At 39.7% G+C, this 22230-nt stretch overlaps 1 protein-coding gene across 10 annotated transcripts in view; it reads right to left on the bottom strand.

The window, feature by feature from the left end:
* ppip5k1a (diphosphoinositol pentakisphosphate kinase 1a) overlaps window positions 1–22230 on the bottom strand; it is a 62215-nt gene that overhangs the window by 29468 nt on the left and 10517 nt on the right. For 6 of the 10 annotated variants that reach the window (XM_007908477.2, XM_007908465.2, XM_007908457.2 and 3 more), the window contains exons 7-24: window positions 21529–21630; window positions 20941–21102; window positions 19689–19810; window positions 19033–19134; window positions 18847–18933; window positions 18348–18423; window positions 17657–17766; window positions 16834–16919; window positions 15694–15819; window positions 9848–9969; window positions 9138–9320; window positions 8527–8668; window positions 7624–7847; window positions 5060–5187; window positions 4484–4598; window positions 3887–3994; window positions 2039–2155; window positions 1580–1747 (exon numbers count right to left, since the gene is read on the bottom strand). In XM_007908477.2, coding sequence (XP_007906668.1) covers window positions 1580–1747; window positions 2039–2155; window positions 3887–3994; window positions 4484–4598; window positions 5060–5187; window positions 7624–7847; window positions 8527–8668; window positions 9138–9320; window positions 9848–9969; window positions 15694–15819; window positions 16834–16919; window positions 17657–17766; window positions 18348–18423; window positions 18847–18933; window positions 19033–19134; window positions 19689–19810; window positions 20941–21102; window positions 21529–21630 — 2280 coding nt within the window. Of the gene's footprint in view, window positions 1–1579; window positions 1748–2038; window positions 2156–3886; window positions 3995–4483; window positions 4599–5059; window positions 5188–7623; window positions 7848–8526; window positions 8669–9137; window positions 9321–9847; window positions 9970–12184; window positions 12230–15693; window positions 15820–16833; window positions 16920–17656; window positions 17767–18347; window positions 18424–18846; window positions 18934–19032; window positions 19135–19688; window positions 19811–20940; window positions 21103–21528; window positions 21631–22230 lie in introns of all 10 variants that reach the window. The other 4 variants (XM_042342903.1, XM_007908448.2, XM_007908435.2 and 1 more) reach the window with 1 other exon arrangement.

The raw sequence follows: 22230 nt of genomic DNA on the forward strand, positions 1-22230 counted from the left end.
TTGGTGTGTATATTTCAATCTAGAAAGTAATTGGTGCAGACTTCACGCAATGCAGCCAAACCTTCCTTCCCAACAGAAAGACAACGGTTTGCTGTCAGACGTTGGATTCATGCAACTGGAAAATCTGGCGTTGGCTATCACGTCTTGAATTATCTATGGAGTTGAAGGAGATTTTAATTTGGTCCAATAAATCAAACACATCATGCTGGTGTGAAAAGAGCTCAGCTGTAACAATAGAATCATACAGCACAGAAGGAGGCCATTCGGCTCATCGTGCCTGTGCCAGCTCTTTGAAAAGAGCTACCCAAATCAACCCACTCCCCATTTGTATTCTCCCCAAATAACTATTTACTTCTCTCTTAAAAGTTGTTATCAAATCGGCTTCCACTACCCTTTCAGGCAATGCATTCCAGATCTGAACAACTCGCTGTGCGAAACAAATTCTCCTCACCTCTGTTTTTTTTAACAATTATTTTAAATCGGTGTTCCCTGGTTACTGACCCACCCGCCAGTGGAAATAGTTTTTCTTTGTTCACCCTATCGAATCCCCTCATAAGCTTGAAAACCTGAGGGGATTGCAGGAATAGTTGTAGGAATGGCCTTCCAACACCTGACAATCATTTCAAACCCATTGATCCCACTGTACAACAGGAAAATCTTTAAATCATACTTCAAAACTCCTTTCCAAAAACATCTCAACCACTGGAGAAGTCACTGGGTGATTTGATCTTCCCAACTTCCTAGCTCAATGCTAAAACTCCAATTACAACAACAACAAATTACACTGTTTAGCGCCTTTCACGTCAGGAGGACGTCCCAAGGCGCTAGACAGTCAGGGATCCGCACCCATCCTGGTGGTTGGGATCATGAGGGATGGAGGGAGGGGAGGTAGGGGTATGAGGATGACCGAAGGCACAATCAAAGAGGAGGGTCTTGAGACGGGTCTTGAAGGAGGCAAAGGAGGGGCCGAGACGGAGGGACTGTGGGATGGAGTTCCAGAGGGTGGGGTCAAAGAGGCTGAAGACAACACACAAACGAACATCACAGCTGACTCAACACAGATTGGGGATCAAATACGGGGTGACCTGGTCTGCCAGGCTCAGTATTACACCAGGTGAAGCAATTAACTACTGCCATCAGGAGACACTTTGATTCACATATCTAATATCTATCCCCTCCTCCCTCCAATGTATAGCCATTGATATGGGTACGTTGTAAAATCAGAGTTGATGTGATTCTGATGTCTTTGTTAGACATATATAAGTACTCTGCAGGAGACACCAGTTTCCTAAGGCTCACAGTATCACTTTATGCCAGTTTACAACAGTCAGCATTTAACATTGGCAGAAGTTGAACTCTGTACAGATTATATGGAACAAATTGTAATTGTTCCTCAAAAGTAACCAAGTAAATCAGCACCCAACAGGTGCCTCTTTTCCCATTTAATATACATTTCTTTTGATCTTTGCTTTAGGACCACAAACAGTTGAACCTCACCTTTATTACTACACCACTTTAATACAATTGTTGACTTATTTGTATGTGAATCAGCACTGTATTAAATCTTCCTATTGTTTACCTCCATGGAGCCCATCTTCCTGGTTTTGGTCAATGCAGGTCTCCGGTGAATGTGGAAGGGCTCAATCGCCTGAGGGAAGTTTGGAAGGAATCTGTCTACCTCTTCATTGCTCCTGGTCTCTGAGAGATCTTCCATACTTCCCTGATCAGTTTTTGAGCCACCTTCATTCTGCCAGGGAAACAAACAGCACAAAAACAAAGAGAACAGCTTAAGTTTTTCAAGTGTAAGCATTTGAATTTGTAAAATGATACTTTAGAGGTTTGATCTATGGGGTTGAAACAGATGCTTTTGCAAATCAGAATTCGCAGAAACCTTAAGGCAAAATGGCAGCATTTCATGGAGTTATTTATAAAGCTTTAATAAGTTGGTCAAAAAAAGTTTCCCTTTCAGTGGATTTTTGTTTTTCTTTTTCAGACGTATAAATTATTTCTCTTCCCCACTGCCCAATCTATTACTTACCTCTGCTGATGCTGGACGAAATCCAGAACCTGTGGGAGCGTTTTCATCTTCTTCACAACCTTTCGCTCCAGGACTGAAATGGAACTCCACATGAAAACGCTCTTCAGAAGACGGATCCTGAGAGTGAAATAATCAGAGCCATTCATAAGTTACAGGTAACATGCATGTTAATGATGGTTAGGTGGGGAATGGAGAAAAATAACAATACTATTAGCATGGCTTGTTGAAGCGACTTTTCTTTCTACCCTGAAATAGCAGAAACAGTGTACACCAATACTTCTCAAAAAGTGCCATCAGGCTGTGTGTACTGAAAATGTAATCTAAAAGGAACAAGAAATGATCCCAAGAACTACAAATGTACATTCTAACATGATTTGATTGGTATGAATGAATAAACGTCTTTCCCTCTCTCAGACCAAAGCCACATTAATTTAGTGAAAGGAATGGAAGATTAGAAACTTATGGAAGTGAAATCATCAACTGAAGACAAGAACTGACCTCTGATTGCATGGAATTCAAGGAACATGTTAGAAGCTAAACTTTAAACTGTTCTCATTTACATGAATGAGTGATTGATGTACAATTGTAACTTTTTAAAATTGATTTTTCTGCTAACTTTTGGATTTTAATCTCACATAGGTAACAGCTAACTAATTTATCAGCAGGATCATTGAACAAGCAGTCACTCAACTTGTGAGTTTTAATCGCATCCCATGACAATGTATCAGTCTAATGAATGTTTTACTGATTCATTGCACATTCTGTCATTCCATTACAACAGCTTGCACTTACATCCTCGACAGACATAACCAAGCAAGAGAAATGGGAGATTTAAGGATGTTGACTTAAAACACTGGCCTAAGAGCCCTGTAGCTCAGTGGTTAAAGCACTCGCCTCTCAAGCGAGAGATCTTAGGTTTGATTCCCAGCAGGGCAAGTTTCCTTACTCCACACGCCTCTGTTTGCCTAGCAGTAAGTAGAAACCTAGTTGTTTATCGATTAACGGATCGCTTTCCGGGGGTAATAAATACTTCCAAAAAATAAATAAATTGGTCACTCAATCCATGACTGTTTGTGGGGTATTGCTGTGAGCAATTGGCTGCTGTGTTAAATATACAGTCCACAATCGCCCACAAAATATACAGTGAATGTACTTTACAGTATATTCCGTGAAGCGCTTTGAGACGTCTCAAAGACGTGATAAAGCGCTATATCAAATGCAAGGATTATTATTATCATATTGTCAAAGTTATATATTTTAAGAGGGATCATGCTTTCAGAACTAAACAATTTGAGCGCATAGTTTCTGTAAACAATTTTGTTTAAAAATAATCCAGGTTTACTCCCATTATGGAAATTTCCACGACATTCATTCCTCATTTACTCATCATGACGCATTAAATTACAGCACATGGCCCAATCTATCCTTTGTACATGGCACAGTATCAAATATTTTACTCTTAGTGATTTATGGAGGATGTGGAGTTAAGTTGTTGCCAATTTTGGTACTTGAATAGCAGAAGAAACCTGCAATTTCTGTATCTATAAAGTCTTTCTTCTAAATTTAAACGCTGTCTATGACTGCTTAAATATAATCCACTTAAGTTTACAGTATGTTAATTTTTGACATGCCATTAAGGCTACATAATAAAATAATCAGACTCTGCTTATTACATAAAATCACAGAGTTCCAAGCATAGACTACTAAAATGTATGCTGTCCAAGTTAATTTAGGGGTGCTATTAGTTACTTTACCTAATGCAGAATATAGGTAGTTTTTTTAAAATGTAGGCTATGCCATCTTAATAAATATGATGGCACATTCATATTTTATTGATACGATGAATACCTTATTATTATCCTCATACAACATAATAACAATCTGGGTCATGTAGTTTAGTTCCGAGACAGCTCCAAGATAGTCCATGGCTCTTTTCCATTGCTGATCCTTCAGTTCCTGAGAATTCAAGAAGAAAATGTATCAATTCAGACCAGGAAAAATTCAGTTCATCCAAATGAAAGTTCTCTCTTGGAAATGTTGCACACTTTGATACCGACTGTACAAAGCTTGCTGCTCTTTTTGTGAAAGCAGATCATTAAAATTAAAGTTCACATTAACCTAAAGGTATTCTGACTTGCTCTCTCTCTCCTCGTTCAAGACCCGCCTCAAGACATTAACAACTTGCACTTATATAGCGCCCTCCACGCCGGGTAGCGTCTCAAAGAGATACCTCTTTGACCATACTTTTGGTCATCTTTCCCCTCCCACCCCTTCAGCTCTCATCTCCACCTTGTGTGCCCGGCCAACTTTGTTAACTATATTCATAACTCTATTGATTGTCATCGGTGAACCAAACTATGGGGGCTTGGTTCCTCACCTAGGTTTCCCAAGAGTTTTGCTTAGTTTTTCGTGCAGTTAGCATTGTAATTTAAAAATATTACTTACATCTAAAAGACCAGCGTAACGAAAAAGGCTTAGCAAAGAATGGACGTGGCTTTCGCTTGTAAAATATAACCGTGTTCGGACATGGCGGCCAGGAGACATGACTCCTCTGGAATACCTGAAAAAAAGTAAAAGCTAATTAGATGACTAAGATACCAAATCTGCTTTGAGTCATTGTTTTCCTTCCCCCACTGACTTCCACTCCCACTGTAGTGCCTGAATCATTTTGCCTGAACAACTGTGTGGTTCACTCCAACACTTAGACAAACTGAAATGGAACCAGTACTGGTGGCCGGTGTGTTAAAGATGACATTATGCCGTGCTGTAGTGTGGGAGGGGGCGTACAAAAGAAAAAAAAGGTTTTGCCAATTGATCTAATGTTGCAGTGGGGAAGCAACCATCAGAAGGCAGAATCCCCAAACTACCCTCATTCCTGTTGTCAAGTTCAATGACATTGGCGCAATGGTGTATGTGCTTACAGCCATACAGAGCATAACTTCTGCAGATATCACAAGATCAATTCTGGGATCTGAAAGCAGCAAAGACCATTCAACCTTCAAACCCTAAAAGCAGTCTTACAGCGGGTGAAGTTTATTCACAGATTCATCCTCATGTGTTCGCTGTAAATCCAGCTGCATCTTCTCAATCAGTGGCTGGCAGTAAGCATAGGCGATATCCAGCTTCTCCTCTTTGCCAATTCCATATTCCTAAGAAAAGCATACCAGACTAAGTGTTTGCAGTATAACCTTGCATACAAGAGACTGAACTTCACAAATTCGAGTTTAGTCTAGACAGAAAGAAATCCTGCCTCAAAGGCTGGTTTCATGTTGATACCAATTTGAAGGCAGCAGGGATTAAGCAATCAGAAAACTTTGAAGAAATATCTGTATCCAAGTTGCTCTTCTCTCCTTTATGAAAATGAACGGATATTTGTGAAATTCTCCTTATTGCAATATACCCCCGTAGACATTTGTTTATGTGCTAGGACCAGGTGCTATGTGTAAGGAAGCATTGAGAGCAAAAACAGAAACTTAAGACAGAGGCAGTACAAAATCCAATACAAAATTATATTTGTATACTGCCTGCTTTTCACGTCGGGAGGATGTCCCAAGGTGCTGGGCAAGTTGGATTTGAGGAAAATTATTGTGGAACATGTTGGATACCACTATAAGAAAAGATAGAGAGATCATAGTACAATCACAATAATAATCTAATAAATTATGAAATGTCTTGCATGTAAAGCCGGTGCTCACAGTTTCACAAATAGTGAATTCCTTATCCTGGCAAAATCAGCCTTTAGAGAGCATCACCGAGTATTGTTGAGAGATTTCTCTTTTGACTGTCAGGGAGATTGCAAATCAGTAATGACTGCTCTAATGCACCTCTAACAGAGTAAACACAGCCTGACTTCTCAATTTGCTAAAGGAGCATTGCATACAGGCAGAGAAAGAGAATTGATTTTAAACTGAAGAGAAGGGTGTTGGAAAAATATCATTAATCCTTCCTGGGAATTCTACATTGCACAAAAAGGCTTCTTAAATCTGCTTTCTATTGATTAATGTGGTTGTGATCATTAAATGGCGATGAGGGGGGGAGGGAAGAAAGATGATGTTAATGTGATTTGAACAGATCGTGAGACAATGAGCACGACCCATATTGTGCTACCCAAACAAAACAAATAAATGACATTCACACAATCCTGATAAATGGAGGTTCCACAACAGACAATGTGTTTTTCTTCAGTATCTCACCAGTTGCGAACAGAGGATGGGTGTAGTACTTTCTCCTAGAAGCAGCTGCAAACCTTTGATGTCAGCCTGAAAGCCAGCAGTTTCTGCACAGTGTATGGATTTATTCTCCTTCATTGATCACACTGCTCTCAGAGGCTGGCATGAGAAGAACGCTGTAGAATTGTGTTTGTGTGTGTAATCAAGAATGCAAATACCCATAATATCTCAACAACACAGATGTGAATTGCTGAAGCTAGATCAATATAAGTAAAAACACTTCTAGTTGTATTCTACAAATTAGGAGCAACATTTGAGGAAATAACATGAAACATAGCATTAGGTTATATCTACTGCCAAGGGTGGATGTCAAGTCTGCAGACTGGAGTGTTGTACATTCTGCACTCTAAAGTGCGCACACACAAAATCTCAAGAGGAAAAACACAAGAAGGTGCAGTGATCAAACACACAAAAAGTGACAAACAGGGCTTCCCTCTGGTGAATGAATCCTTATTTCCTCACTAAATAATTTACCCAATGTTGAACAGAGTAGAATCTACAAATGCGGTTTGTTTCAGTGCAGATATTTGCCATGATTGATCTCTACAACACGGGGTGGAGGAAAAATTCAAAATATTGAATAAATCGGGAGGTGTACATCATGAACCCTCCCCCAACCTAATCATTTTTTTATTGATGACATCTGTGAATCTGGGTTTGCGGCATTGGACTTTCAGTCAGTCCATTAAGCCTATGTTGGCGTCATTTCCTCTACTGTAACTAATCAATTAAATTCCCAGATCTTTCCAGGTATCATTTTGCCTTATTCCTCTTCAAATATTTATCAAATTCCCTTTTAAATGTCATGGTATCTCAGTGTGGAAACTTGTAATCTTTCCCCTCAACTCTTCCTGCGTCAAACCTGAGCTACGCCCCTGGTTACTAATTCCCTGCTTAGTTTTGAGTTCCAAAGGCTATTTTGTTTTCACAGACTGAGATGGAAGCAGGGGATTTAGATTAAACACAGCCAGGTATGACTGTAGCAATTACAGACTTTTAAGAAAGAAGCAGATGCTGCCATCTATTTGCCTAACTGTGCAACAGCAGTTTGAGCAGAAACCTACAGTCTTTACACAAATGAACAAACTGTGTTAAACAAAAGGCAGTGAATGTGTCTGCTGCATGCACTCCAGGAAGCAACAAAAAGGCCGGAAGACAAAGTGCAATCAACTTAGTCAAGCAGAGGGTGACTGGCCCTAAATTGGCAGAGAAGATCATTCCTGCATTTGGTGCTGTAAAGGTAAGGTACAGGAACAGAGGTTCTGTTTTGTTACGATGGAAGTGGCAGGATATGTGTACAAAAAACAGGGACATCAGGAGCACAAACAGTATCAGCGTTGTTTTAGTCTTCTCTACCTGAGGGATGATGATGTCTGCAAGGGCTTTGGAGAGCTTGAAGAGTTCCATGGTATCCTCAAGCTTCAAGGCACTGTTGTGTTGGACGTCATATTTAATGCAGTCGTAGATGTCTGGGATTTTGCTGATATCGTAGCGGCCACTTTTCATACGGAAATCTCGCTCCAGTTTTGACCATCGCTGAAGCATCAGCTCCAAGGTCTCACTGTGATACAGCTGAAGGTCTGGAATTCACAAGAAACATTCACAAGGAGACGCTATGGTTTTCTTATATTCCACTGGCTGGAATCTAGATCCCTATCCTCGTTCTTATATAGAATAGCTCCTCTGAGTATTTCAGTACTTGCCAGTCCACCGTCTCTTGTAGCAGATATCATAGTTCAGCTTCAAGGCAGTAATTGAACCTTGTAGTGAACATCACTTAATTAGGTTACTCCTGGATAGATACCGGATTAAAAAAACAGTAACAGTAACCATAGGATTTCCAGAAGCACTAATAGGCTTGTAGAGTCCTGTAGCTCAGTGGTTAGAGCACTCGCTTTGCAAGTGAGAGACCTGAGTTCAATTCCAGGCAGGGCGAAACCTTGGGCAAGTTTCCTTACTCCACACGCCTAATAATAATTAGGCCAAAACCAAAAACAATAATAAATTGGTCATTTTCAATCTACGACTGTTTGTGGGACATTGCTGTGCGCAATTGACTGCCGCGTTCGCCCACAAATATATAGTCAATTCACTTTACAGTGTGTTCTGTGAAGCGCTTTGGGACGTCCTCCCGACGTGAAAAGCGCTATATCAAGAAGGGCTGCTATGTAGAAGGGCTGGTATCTTACTTCAGCAATAATTAGACAGAAGGACCACTGGCCATGGATTGAAATGATGCTGTTGTTAAAGATGACTCACTTGCTGATTTGGGGTCTTCCAATCTTTTCTTGATCTGGGAGATCAGGCTCTGGATCAGGGAGTAAACTCGGTCGCAGGTCTTTACAGGATTTTTAATCAATTTCATGGAGTTAAGAAGAGAGGAGCTGCCAGTAGGAGCCAGCTGCAAATAAATAGGAACATAAAAATGTGCTCTAAATATATTAAACTTTAAACACCAAAATATCTATTGTGACCCAGTGGTTATTCCTGATGCTGCTTTTATACCCAGAAGAATGTTCTCCTGCCCGCTTTCTTCTCAGACATACTTTTAAGCAAGAATCTCTGCATGGTCAAGCAGTGCAATGTTCAAGCAGAGCCCTGCCGATTTTCCCCTCCCTTATCAGAGAGCCACGAAAACAAATTTTTAATCAATAAATACTGCCTTGGCTGAGATTGACTAACTCAGAGCAGGTCAGGGATATATCCGGGAAAATGAATGGCTGAGCTATTCACTCACTAAACGCATTGAGCCATTGTGCAGGCTCAGAGTTGTTAGAGCTGAAAGGTGCCACCAATTTCCAAATGAACTGGCATCCACTCAAACCTTTCCTGGGCCACAGGAAATGCACAGTCCGAAGGCTTTCCGCTACCTTTGCGTAGTCCTCCTCAGTGAATTCCTGATCCTTTTGCATGATCTCATGGAGCCTCGCTTTGACACGGTGCTGGCAGCTGCTTAGAGAATCGCTGTTGCTGTCCAGAAGACCATTCATGTTGGCACTTTTCACCATTTGTACAAGAATGGGAGTCAGTTCGCCTTCCAGTGCCAGGAGGCCCTGCAGACACAAACAGACAATCACACCAGCATCTGAAGCCTGCAGAACAGGCTTTTCCTTTATCTATTCAATTTCTTTAACTAACAAAAGTAGCTTTAGTTATTTTAATTTACAACTGGACACACAAAAAATCCCAAATTAACAAAATAAGGGAACAAATTGACTGAGGCAACTGAACTGTAGGACCCCCTCCTCAAAAAAAGAGCATAGTCGTCATGTAAACTGATTTCCCATCTTAATTAATCAGATGCGTAAATATTATGAATTCAGTAAATGATAAAGGATTTGTCATTAATATTTAGTAGTTAAATTGCAAGTGGCACATGCAAAGCATGAAACGCTGACAGATCAATCCTTCACTTACAGTGCTGTGATGAGGCCAACTGTAGGACCCCAAATCATTGTTAAACTTAAGAAATTTTCCTCTTTAGTCAGAATTTTAAAATGCTGACTTTCAATTGGCTACACTCCAAAACAAATACTACCAAGTAATTGGTATTCACAAGGACGTCCTTCTACTCACAGACCTTAGCAAAAGCTGCTGCCGTCATCTGCACTCTGCCCTCATCAGATGCATAGATTTTCAAGTCGTGTCTGTAAGTGCTGTGCAGACGAAGTAACCCACAACCAGGAAACCCTGCATAGTCACCTGAAAAAAAAGTCACTTCTTGTAACATTTATATTTCCCCACTGATTAATTACTTCTCAATATTCAGATTGCATTCCCGATCTCGACAAGTTCCCTATAGCTAATAATTTCTTGTGGAGATTGATGGCCAGGACTTTCAGTAAAAACAAGGCCAGTGTGAACAACAAAATAATTCCTTTCAGCCATTCATCTATAAGTGCAGAGAAGTGTCTATACTGTACATTGATGTAACATTCTACACATCTGAATAAAATCTGATGCAGCTCTGGATTAAAAATTAACATCTGAACTGCAAAGAATGAAAACATTCAAATAAAGCTTCAATATTTTCATCAGAGTTACAATCGGAACCAGTCCATTACAAAGTCCTTTGGATGAGATGTTAAACCGAAGTCCAATCTGCCTGTTCAGGTGGATGTGAAAGATCCTATGGTACTATACGAAAAGAGAAGGGTGTCCTGGTCAATACCGACTCCATGGCTGTTTGTGGGACATTGCTGTACCACAAAATAGTCAATCCACTTTACAGTGTATCCTGTGAAGCACTTTGAGACATCTCAATGAGGTGATAACACGCTATATCAAATGCAAGAATTATTATTATTACTATTATTAAGGTCACCAGATGCAACTTTCACAAGTAATCCACACAATTGTTACGGTTAAAAAAAATGGAGACTTTGTTTAAAGTCTTGTCACTCAACAGATGGTAAGAATATCTCAGAATGGGTTATTTATATCATCTGTTTCTGCCCTCTCCTCTCCCAGGCACAACAAGGTGAAGTATGGTTCGGGCTGCCAAACAAAACACTTTTCCATTTCAGACCCCAGTATCCTAGATCAGTTTACACACAGGGTTAAACTCTCTGTACTCTTCTCCACAGTGTGCCACAGCCCAAACCTGTGAAAATCACCCCTTCTGCACCAACTTGAAATTTTCCATTTCCTTCATCAGCCATCCCTGTGGGCTCACTTAGAACGAGGCCAAAACGCTTAAAACGACCCAATCTCAAAATGTTTTTTTCACTTTTTGTGCTCTTTGGTCTTTTCTTTTGCCCTGGCTCTCAATTATTATTCTGTTAACCGTTATATCCTCACATTCTATCTTGTATTTCCTTGTTTTTTTTAAAAAAATGAACAGAAACCACCTTTTCCGGACATGAACTTTCTGATGTATTTTAGGATTAAATGATGATCTGGTTAGTTGACTTGAAGATCTAGAACTGATGCCCAGGAAGCAAGTGTTCCACGAATCCAGGTCATATTTGTATGATGGGCAGCACAGATAACTGACAGGAACATCAGACACCAGGACTGCACAGGACCTCTTGATGACGTTGGAACTCGAAGTTCAATATCATTCAGTGGGATTAAGAGAATAATTCTTGAAACATTGGCTCTACACAAGAAAACAAGATCTGGTAGAGGTTGTGAGCGACTACAACTTCAGAAACAGCTAGTCAAAGACAAAAATCAATTCTTCCACATGGGAACAACAGACCGCACAGCAGCACTTGTGATCTACATTTACCCAGCACAGAAAGGGCATCATCAGTAGTCCTGATGTCACACCATGAAACACGCATCAAGCAAAGGGCCTCTACCCTTGAAATTCTCTTCATTGATTTTCTGAGCATATGCATGATCAGGAAGAATTAGAAAAATCTTTCCAGTTTAATACTGCACAAAGTACAGTGAGATTTCATATCAGAATCAAATATGAAAGAGTATTTGCACATTCAGGCTCAGGGAGAGATGCTGCTGCTTTCCTTTACTGATTTCGTTGATTAAACTTAAACCAGTACCCGAGACGGATGAAGAGTTTCATTTTCTAATGCGCTCCCAGACATTGTTCGCGTGAAAGGCATTTTGTAAATGCAAGTTGTCGTTTCTGGTGTTGTAATGGGGTTTTTTAACAATGTCATGAGTTAAAATAATTTCCCAGTTACTCCCAGCCAGACTGAGGGATTTAAGTTTTGCAGAGCAGGAGAATTAATAACTTTTAGTATTTGTATTACTCTTTGCATCTTAGTTACTTAATTAGAATAAAACATAATTTCATTTGTGAATCACTCACATTGACGATTAGTTTGCTGCAGCATACCTTTTGCTGTTAGAATGAACTCAGGATTAAATCACTTCCAGATGTTGAAAAATCAGAGATGAAAATTTGATTAAATCACAACACTCAGATACAAAACCTTCAAACCCTTACCACGGCCAGTGGGAGATTCACAGCTCAAACCAGTGTCGCTATCATCTATGTTCATGTCAGAGGTGGGAGGGAAAGAAGACAAAATTAACATTCACCCCCTCAAGCCTAGGTTTAAAACGTCTGAATTTCCTCAGGCTGTATTAGAAGTAGCAAAGAATTGGGCCTTAATAGATCACTGTTTGTCATGGTCAAATTTAGATTGGCAGAAGGACAAGACCAAATAGAAACTCAGTTACGTTTTAAAATGTTTCTCCTAAATTTGAACAGTTACATGCCTAGGAGAATTAAATCATACCTAAAAAAAATTTAGAACTATTTTCTTTTACAGCATAGAAACAGATGGCAATACGTTGGGAGTAGATTTTTCATATCCAATACGCACAATTGTGGATTGACCTAAGAAATGAAATGACATTAACATCTGGGTCACAAACACAGGGAATCAAGAGTCAGATCAGAGTAAGGTGAAAACAGGAGATATGGTGATAATTTAAAATCAGTCATCAGAGGAATTGAGACAGAGGGTAAGCTTGTCACATCTGAGAAAATGCTGTAGTTGGGAATACCCCAAATAGAACATAAATGTGAAAGGAGCCAATCCAAACCAATACCTATGTAGCTCATTAGTCTGGTTTATGGTAAAGTGTATGCACAAAATTCACACCTACAGTTGCTGGGTTTGAGACGTCAATCCTACAGACGAGACATTCGAAACACCAGGTTAATCTTGTTTTACAGTACTGCAATGGTGTTATTTTGTGTTATTTATCAAAGACTTGCTTTGAAACTCAGTTTATTTAGAACTAGAGATAAAAAAAAACTATATATACACAGTAGAAGCCTGCGTATTCACACACGGACTGTCTACATGTCCACTTATCGACATTGGTTATGATACAGGCCAAAGCAAACCAGCTGGTTACAGGGATTGCAATTCAGCTGCAACTGTGAGCTGGCAATGTAGTGTGTTTGTTTACAGTGTGGGGTTAGACACAGGGAGAGAGTCGGAGAAAAGAAAACAAAATTCAGAGAGACAGAAAGTCAGAGCGAGAGAGAAAGAGAGCTGGCACTCAATAGTCTAGGCTGATATTGCAGTGCAGTCCTAGGGATGAGCTTCATTGTTGGGAGGCGCTCTCCCTCAGATGAGATGTTAAACCAATATTTGGCTTTCCCATAGCACTAGTTGAAAAGAGCAGGGAGTTTCTCCCAATGTCCTGGCCAACAATCTCCCAAATAAAGTTAATCACTGACCTCGGGGGTGTTCATGGGACATTACTGTGTGCAAAATGGTTGCTGTGATCTCCTACAAATACAGTCACTACACTTCATGATAAAACCTTTCAGAACATCTCAACAACGTAACAAGACACAGTATCAGATACAAGGATCATTATTTCACATTGTAACAACTTGTAACAGTGAATCCAAAAAAACTACACATTCAAATGGGCCTTCAATGGACTTCTATAAACCAGAAGATAACACTCAATAAAGCAAACTTGGATCTGAACAAAATGTACTAAGCTAATGTGACTGTGCAAAAAGTCTTAGTTTGCAAAGAAAATCCTGCCCCTTTTAGTACAGACTGAAATCAACATGGGTATTGTTGGCTATTTGCAAAAAGCCAATTGAGGTTATTTATTCATAACCAGCTTATATGTATGTAATTTGGTTATGTATAAATACCACAGCTTGCTTTCATACTCAAACTAAAATTACTGGAACATTAACAGGAAGTAACTTCAGCTACCTTCACCCAGATTCGCTTCATCCCAATACGCAACAGAAAAGTAGGTCAAGCTATTTTAATGCAGAAATGCCTGCTTCAAGTGAAGTGGTTAGAACAAGAAATTCACAATACAGCATATGCTGGGTCTTTCAAAGAGCAATCCATTCAGTGCAATTTATCTGCTTTTCCCCTGCACCTTCGCAAAATTATTCCTTGCGGTTGTGGTATCATTAATATTGTATACGTCGTAATAAGCCGTGTCTACTCTTCATAGACCTGCAATGTGTTATAGTGGAACCAGAACCCAGTAGTTATTCTGTATAGGTCATTACATTTCACCATTTACTGCTTTTGAGAGACAGCTACTCTTTGGTTTGAGTAATGAGGACCGAGGTAGATTTTTGACCATTTACCGATCATATTTACAACATTCGGTACCAATTCATGTCATCAGCATTTTATCAATTGCTTAAATACGAAGACATTTTCAAATCTTATCTTACTACAAAAGCAACTACAGTACTCCCCAAAAAGTAGCCAGGATTGTGCATTCCGGAGAAATAAGATCAACATATAGAATATACTTTATATTACTACCATTTGTGCATTTCAAACACAAAATACTGTTAACCAATTTACAGTATATCTTGTGAAGCACTTTGAGATGTCTCGACAACATATTAAATGCAAACATGATTATCATTATTTGTTATAATCTATACAGTTGTATCTGTTATATTTACAGTGAGACATTGGTTACCAGAATAAATTATGAAGCCTGATTCTGTACAGAGAATTCTCCCAGCATGAATCGGCACCTTGAGGAATGGAAAACCTCACCTGCAGTAGCTATTTATTTGGAGATAATTGGCTAAAAGAAAACGTTCAGAGGAACAGATTCCTTCCCCAAATGTTTTATAAAATATGAATTCATACATACCAAAATAGTAGTAGCATAAACAAAGGTCCAAATCAATTTGCATTTGAAACATTAAAATTTTGCTACAACTTTAAAATGACAGATCTACAATATTCACATTTTCAGCTTGTCAATCATGATCTTAATTAGCATGAAAAGATCAGAACTAACATCCATTTCTTTTTGCCCAGAGCAAACACTCTACATTTCTCCTCCTTTTAGGGAAAATAATAAAAGGCTACTGCAGGTGAGGTTTGAAAATCCGTTTTTGGAACAACATAAGAACGATTGAACGTGGGTCTTTTAAAAATGCGTCTTGAAATCACTGTTAAAAAACCCCAAACCAAAACAAAATATTGAAGCTTGATCAATTATTTAAAAGCCCCTAATTAAAACTGAGCACGTCAGTTGGCACTCAGTCAAAATACGCTGAAAACACTGACTTATCCAGCTGCCCCTCTGAGAAATGTTGACACAGATCTACAAGAATCATTTAAAAGTACGGTCAAACACGTCTTCAACAACCACTCAGGGGACTTGGCCGAAGCGGCATGTGAATTAGATTCAGGTTATTGTATACATTCACTTTGCTTTTTGTATAGATGCCTTGTCAAGCCTCGACTTTAGCACCAGGAATTTCACCCTCAAGGGTTGACGGAGCTGACCATGTCAACAAAACTAAATGTCATCAAAGGGTCCACCTAGTGGTGTTACAGGTTCAGACTGAATGACGAGTTGTGTGATATGCATACGTCCTGTAACTTTCTTTTATTTTGAAAAATTGGGTCTAATTATTTCCAATTCATCCCATTGTCCTCTACTTTCCGCCACTGAAATAGCATCTCTTATTATGTACTGTACCTTGGCCACCAGGGTACATGCATCTGAACGCACGTCCCAACTCCTCTGCTTGCACTCTCCCCGCTGGAGTCAGCTCGCCTCCCCACTTCAACACCAAAAGGAGTGATGGGTCCTCTCTCCTGGAGTCTGAAAAATAAAATAATCGAGTCAGTCATCCGGCTTGTGCTCCTCTCTAGATTACGCTATGATAAATTACATATTTTAAAGTCGACAACATTTAACATGAGCTGCCACAAAAAGAGATGAGGAATGGCAGAATTTATCTTTTTAATATCATGAAGGTTTTTGGTACAATGGATGTTAATCATGTACATTGCTGATCAGAAAAAAATATATATTTTTTGGTCAGTATGTTTTTTTTCCTTTGGTCAACCGAGCATCTGACACATACGGAAACCCTTCACCATGCGAGTACCCATGTTTGCTACCAACACACGGAAATTCCCGTATACGGAATGGAATGTGCACTCTCACCCCAGAGGGACACATCCTGCTTTCTTTATTCCTGAGCACGAGGCAAGGGCTGGCAAAAGCCAAGGGTAGGGGACCCCAGAGTGAGAGTTGGGTACTGCTCAAATTTAACCAGCTAAAACTGCATAGCTTGCCATTGAAAGCACTGTCTGACAAGCTTCCTACTGCTTGTCCAGCTAGGATCATCCAATTCATAAGGGTTTTGGCTTGCTAGGTTAACAGCAGCTGAGTAAGAACACTGCCACCATCTTCCTGCGACCACTCACACACATCTATTGAGTGATGGTTCCACCAGTTGGAGGTGCAAAGTATGCTTAAAGTACTCAAACCCAAGTGTATTGCTTTATTAAAATGTAATAAACACTTGCCCAAAAGAGAGGACAACTTTTTGAATGTTTACTTTTAAAGTATGCGTAGAATGATTTGATCACTTCCACTTTAACTTAATAATTACGATCCTTGCATTTGATATAGTCTCATGCTGAAAAGCGCTTCAGTTTTTTTCTGTTAAGTGTAGAGACTGTGTATTTGTAAGTGATTGCAATAGCCAATTTGAGCACAGCAAAGACCCACACATGGCCAGGAAGTGAATGATTTTTTTCATTTGGGGGATTAGAACACTGAGATAAATCCCTCTTCACTTTTTAAATAGTGCTATAAATGTCATACCTTCTTCCTCACTGGATGTTTTAGGTTGTCCATGAGGCAAATATGTCATCTGTACTTTCCTGTTTATTCCAGAAAAGTGGCCGTACCTGTAAGAAACATATCGAATATAACACTTTGTCACTTGCAACTCCTGCTGATACATGTATCACAATTCACTGCACTTAAAACCCATAAAGAGGAAAATGGGAGGGGAAAGAGAGAGAAAGAGACAGAGAGTAGAGAGGGCGGAAGGAATCTGAGAGAAATAGTAAGAAAGGCACAAAAAACTAGAGGAAAAAAGGGAGGCCAGGCATTGTGTGATACTGCGGTTCGGATTCTGATTAATGATAATTGTGTCAGGTGAACAGGAGACGTATTATCCAGCTAATATTCCTTTGAGCAATATTCAACAACAACAATAACTTGCAAGTGAAGTGCTTGGAGCATTCAACAGTGGCAGAATTTGATCTGAGCCAGGGAGAGAGAGGAAGTGAATCAACTTTAGAACAGGCTAATACTGTACACAAAGGCCATGACTGGCACCAATTGCTTCACCTGATTACGCAGCTCAGAAATGTTGTAGGTTCCAAATAGGGACAATAGGAAGAGTGCAGAAGAATTTTTAAAGTAAAAAAAGGCAGGGGAGAAGGAATGTGGAACAAACTAACAGAAAAGGTGCGAGAACTACTGTATAGGGATTTCAGAAACGTCATCTTAATCTTAGCCACAGCTTTGGTTGAAAACATCGAAACAATGCAAACAGCACATAGAGCTGTTATGTTAAAATGTAAGAATTTAATTCACATCATACAAACTGCAACAATTTCTCCTTTGAAAGACCTACATTTCAAGGACAGTCTTTAGCTGCTCCAGCTTTGATTTCTTTTCCTCTATTTCACAGTCATTATGCTGCCCCAGTTCACCCAGAAGATCCCGTGTAATGTCCAGCACTTCCTGCAATAAAGGAGAAGAACTAAGTAACACAAACACCAGAGATTCAGACTGATCAGCCTCTAGTGAAAGTTTTGGCACTGAGCATCACCCTCAACCTCCTTTTGTAACCTGAGGGCAACAGTATTTTTAATACACACCCTTATTCTTCTAGAAGACTATTGTTTGCCTGTTATGCTGGAGTTGGTATTAATAGTTGTTCTGTTCTGCACAATGTGCTCACATACTAAAGAAAACACCATCACTAATTGGCCAATAATACCTTATGAGCAGGTTCATCATTCTTTGAGCTCCCCCCCATCCCCCCAAAAATCTACATAGAATGTGAGGTTCACAAGATTTGTGAAAGCAGTTTAAGATACATGAGATTTTCGGCAGAATTAAGGTAGAGACCTCCTGAGTTTTTTTGAATTCCAAATCACTTGGGCAATACTACAGGCAAAGACTCATCATAGTATATCCTGTGAAACGCTTTGAGACGTCTCAAAGACGTGATAAGGCGTTGTATCAAATGCAAGGATTATTATTATTTTTATTATCAGAACTCGGGCATTTCCCAATACTGCTACAGGACCAGTTTTTACCTGAAGTTGTTTGGGTTTCTTCAGTTTCAATTTTCCAGACTTATAGCCTTCATATTTCTCGAACAAGTCAAAGAACCTAGATCCAGAAGAGAAGTCATTTAAAATATCTATAACATAAATTAACAGGTTAGGGTTAGGCCAATAATACTGGCTCATTAAAGGACACACATGAGTAGCAGTCAGTCAGCAGTCTGACCCAGATACAGCATTCAGCACCTTCGGGGTGGTGGGAAGGGTGGCAACAGGGAAGGAAAGGAGAGAGAGAAAACGAGAGAGAGAAAGAGACAGACACACACAGAGAAAAAGAGCAGATTGGAACGAAAATAATCAAGTTCAAGAGAGGCAATAACTGTTGAATGGGAAGACATGAAGTGCTTGATCTGCTTCTGTAGAAATAAGTAAAATAAACTTTAAAAAATGCAAATAAATAAAATACACTGGCAGCTCTAATGAAATCTCTTTTAACGATGTCAGATGTCAGCAATGCATCTTTACTAACTTTGGATGCCTGACTTCCATCTTCATCTTCTGCTTTGGAGTTCGGTCCCCATGTCGAATGACCGCAATCACACAGCGAAGCTCCATCCTACAAAAATACAAAGGGTTTCATTTCATACAGACAATCGGCAATAAAAGCAGCATATTAATTTTCACAAACCAACATGCTGGGATATGTTGAACTTACATGGTACCCGATGTAGTTGGAACAATGGGAATATCTTCAGCTTCTGTAGGTATGGACCACGGTATTTGTAACTGAGGAGCCAGTTCCCGCATAATGATGTTGCTGCAACAAAGACAGTCAATTTTGTTCGTTTCCTTGCAAATAGGAATTTGTAAATGCAGCCTTATCACTAAGAATAGGGTTAAAATACATCCACTTAGATAATGTGACAAACTCTATTGGGCATATCATCCCAAAAAAATAGATTATAATAACCGATGAGCAACAATATTGTTTCACTTACAATGATTCTCATAACTCAATATTCAGATATGCATTCATAACCAGTGGAAACAAAGAATACACCAAGTTCATTCAGTCCATCAGGTCCGTTCCTCCCACTCATCACATAAAACATACTCCACTGTGGACTCAACAGCCCGACAAGGACTCAATACAATTAATCAAGCTAAAAATCCAGATTATTGTTCCTTCTCTACTATTCAACACTGACTCAATTCTTTCAATTGACAGGTTTGTATGCACCACAAGTACACACACACACAAACCACACGTGAGTCAGCCAAGCAAGCACTTATCCAATTTTCTGTTCAACATCAAAATTAGATTTTACAACAAAAAGCAGACAAAGTGCGGTTGCTAGCCAAAATTCTTACCCCAGTATTTTTGCACAATCATCATAGTATTTCATGGAGTTTTTCACAAAGCTGAATCCATTGACATCACACACGTAGGAGTGCCCGTTTGCACGCAGTAGATCAAAACCACAAACAGTTTGCTGCATATAAAAATTGAAAATGGCACAACACAAATTATAACAATCCTTACATTCCATATAGCACCTTATCACGTCATCGAGAAGTCTCAAAGCCCGACACAGGATTCACTGGACAGTGTAGTAACTATATTTTTGTAGGCAAACACAGCGGCCACTTTGCACAAAGCAATGATCCATAAATAACCATTAATAATAATCCTTGCATTTGATATAGCGCTTTTCACGTTGGGAGGATGTCCCAAAGCGCTTCACAGAACACACTGTAAAGTGACTTGACTGTATATTTGTGGGCGAACGCGGCAGCCAATTGCGCACAGCAATGTCCCACAAACAGTCGTAGATTGAAAATGACCAATTTATTATTGTTTTTGGTTTTGGAGGGATTATTATTAGGCTCTATGTGGAGTAAGGAAACTTGCCCAAGGTTTCACCCTGCCTGGAATTGAACTCAGGTCTCTCGCTTGCAAATCGATCACCCAGTGCCTTCGCCTTGCTTCCTCCCTTTCCTCCTTCAAGGCCGGTCTCAAGACCTTTCTCTTTGACCGTGCCTTCAGCTCCCCTCTCGACTCTCTACCCCCTCCTTGCTCCCTCCCTTCCCTCACCCTGACCATTTCCCTCCTGCTCAGGTCCTGACCCAACTGTACAGGGCCTTGGGACGTCCTCCCGACGTGAAAGGCGCTCTATAAATGGAATATTGTTGTTGTTGTTGTTGAGTTCTCTAACCACTGAGCTACAGGACTCCATTAATTAATTGAATAACTTATTTTATCTACAAGTTGGTCAGGACATTGGGAAAAACTCTCTTCTCTTTTCAAATTCTATGAGAATTCTATGAGAAGTACTATGAGATCTTTAACGTTCACCTGAACAGGTAGACAGGACTTAGGTTAAGGTCTCAACTAAAAGGCAGTACTGCACTCAACAAATGCTGCACACCATCAGCACAGCATCGCTCTGGAGTGTCAGCCTAGACTGAGTTTCAAAATCCCGACATGGGGCTTGAACACAGATACCTCTGACTCTGAGTGCAGTACTGCCTTGCGTTATTCAATACAAACTTCTAGCATTGCAGAATTTAAACAATATTATTAACTGATGCTTTTACATTGAATTTATTACAAGGAACGAACCTTAAAAGCAACACAGACTTTCCTGGCAACAAGCTTTTCCATGGCAGTCAACATCACAGGATATCGGATCTCTTTCCCTTCACTGTCTCGCTCTACTTTTCCATCTAGAGCCGGGGATTTGCGTGCTTCAGCGTGGGCATAATCAGGACCAACAGTATAGACCTAAACAGTGTTAAAAAAAACACTATAAATGTGAGCTGCTTGGTTTGACATGTCTAGATCTAAAGGCTAACTGACCAGCATGCACCAAAGGCAAACAGTTCTATTCTCTCCCACCTCCTCCACCCAGGACTTCTTGCACAAATGCTGCAGGAATAATAATAATACTTGCATTTGATATAACACTTTCATGTCAGGAGGATCTCAAGTTGGATTTAATGTAAAATGTATATTGTAGACTGTATTTTGTGCGAGAACCACCCCTACAAATGACTCATATTCCAAGTGCCTCAACAGAATTTCTTTTTTTAAACCACAATTTTACAAGAACCTTTTCCATATACTTTGAATAACGTGTTTGAAATAGGGAATTGAGTAAACGCAAGAGAAATTTAACAGAGAGCAAACAAAATGGTGGGTGAGCAATACCTTTACATCGGTTCCATCTGTCGGCATGAATTCTTCATAGATGTAGGATCCGGTCTTGCGCACAGTGCTTTCAGGTGAGTACACACTGCTCCGACTCCCGATCTGTGAAATACGTACACGATGATAGATACCATGGAATGGGAGGTTCTAGTTATGAGGATACGCCTTGAAAAATCAGGGGAGTTTTCACTCGAACAGAAAATGGTTAGAAAGGGCTCTAACAGAGGCCATCAAAACTCTGAAAGTTTCAGCGCCTTGGGACGTCCTCCTGACGTGAAAGGCGCTTTATAAATGGAATCTTGTTGTTGTTGTTGTTGTTGAAAGGCTTTAAAAAAATAGTGAAAAATTATTAGTTGATCCAGTAACCAGGGATCATATGGTCAAATTAACTGGAGGTTTGAGGATTTTTTTCTTACGAAGAGAGATTAGGACATGGAATGCTTCGCTGTAAGTGACGATTGAAGCCAAGAATAACATTCAAAAAGGAAATTGGGTTAACATTTGATGGAGCAAAAGTTACAGAAAAGAGAACTAGAATTGGTAGCACCAGTGAAGGATCTTTGTTGTAGCTTCCATCATTTTATGAAGCATCTACAAAATCACAAGCAAGAGTGATTTGGGAAAATCACCAATGTAATTCCCATTTGTAATTTTCCTCCACACTGGAATGTTTGCCACTCTAGAAACAGCAATATAATGGGG

The sequence above is a fragment of the Callorhinchus milii genome, unplaced genomic scaffold, assembly GCF_018977255.1.
Source record: "Callorhinchus milii isolate IMCB2004 unplaced genomic scaffold, IMCB_Cmil_1.0 Scaffold22, whole genome shotgun sequence".
Classification (NCBI taxonomy): Eukaryota; Metazoa; Chordata; class Chondrichthyes; order Chimaeriformes; family Callorhinchidae; genus Callorhinchus; species Callorhinchus milii.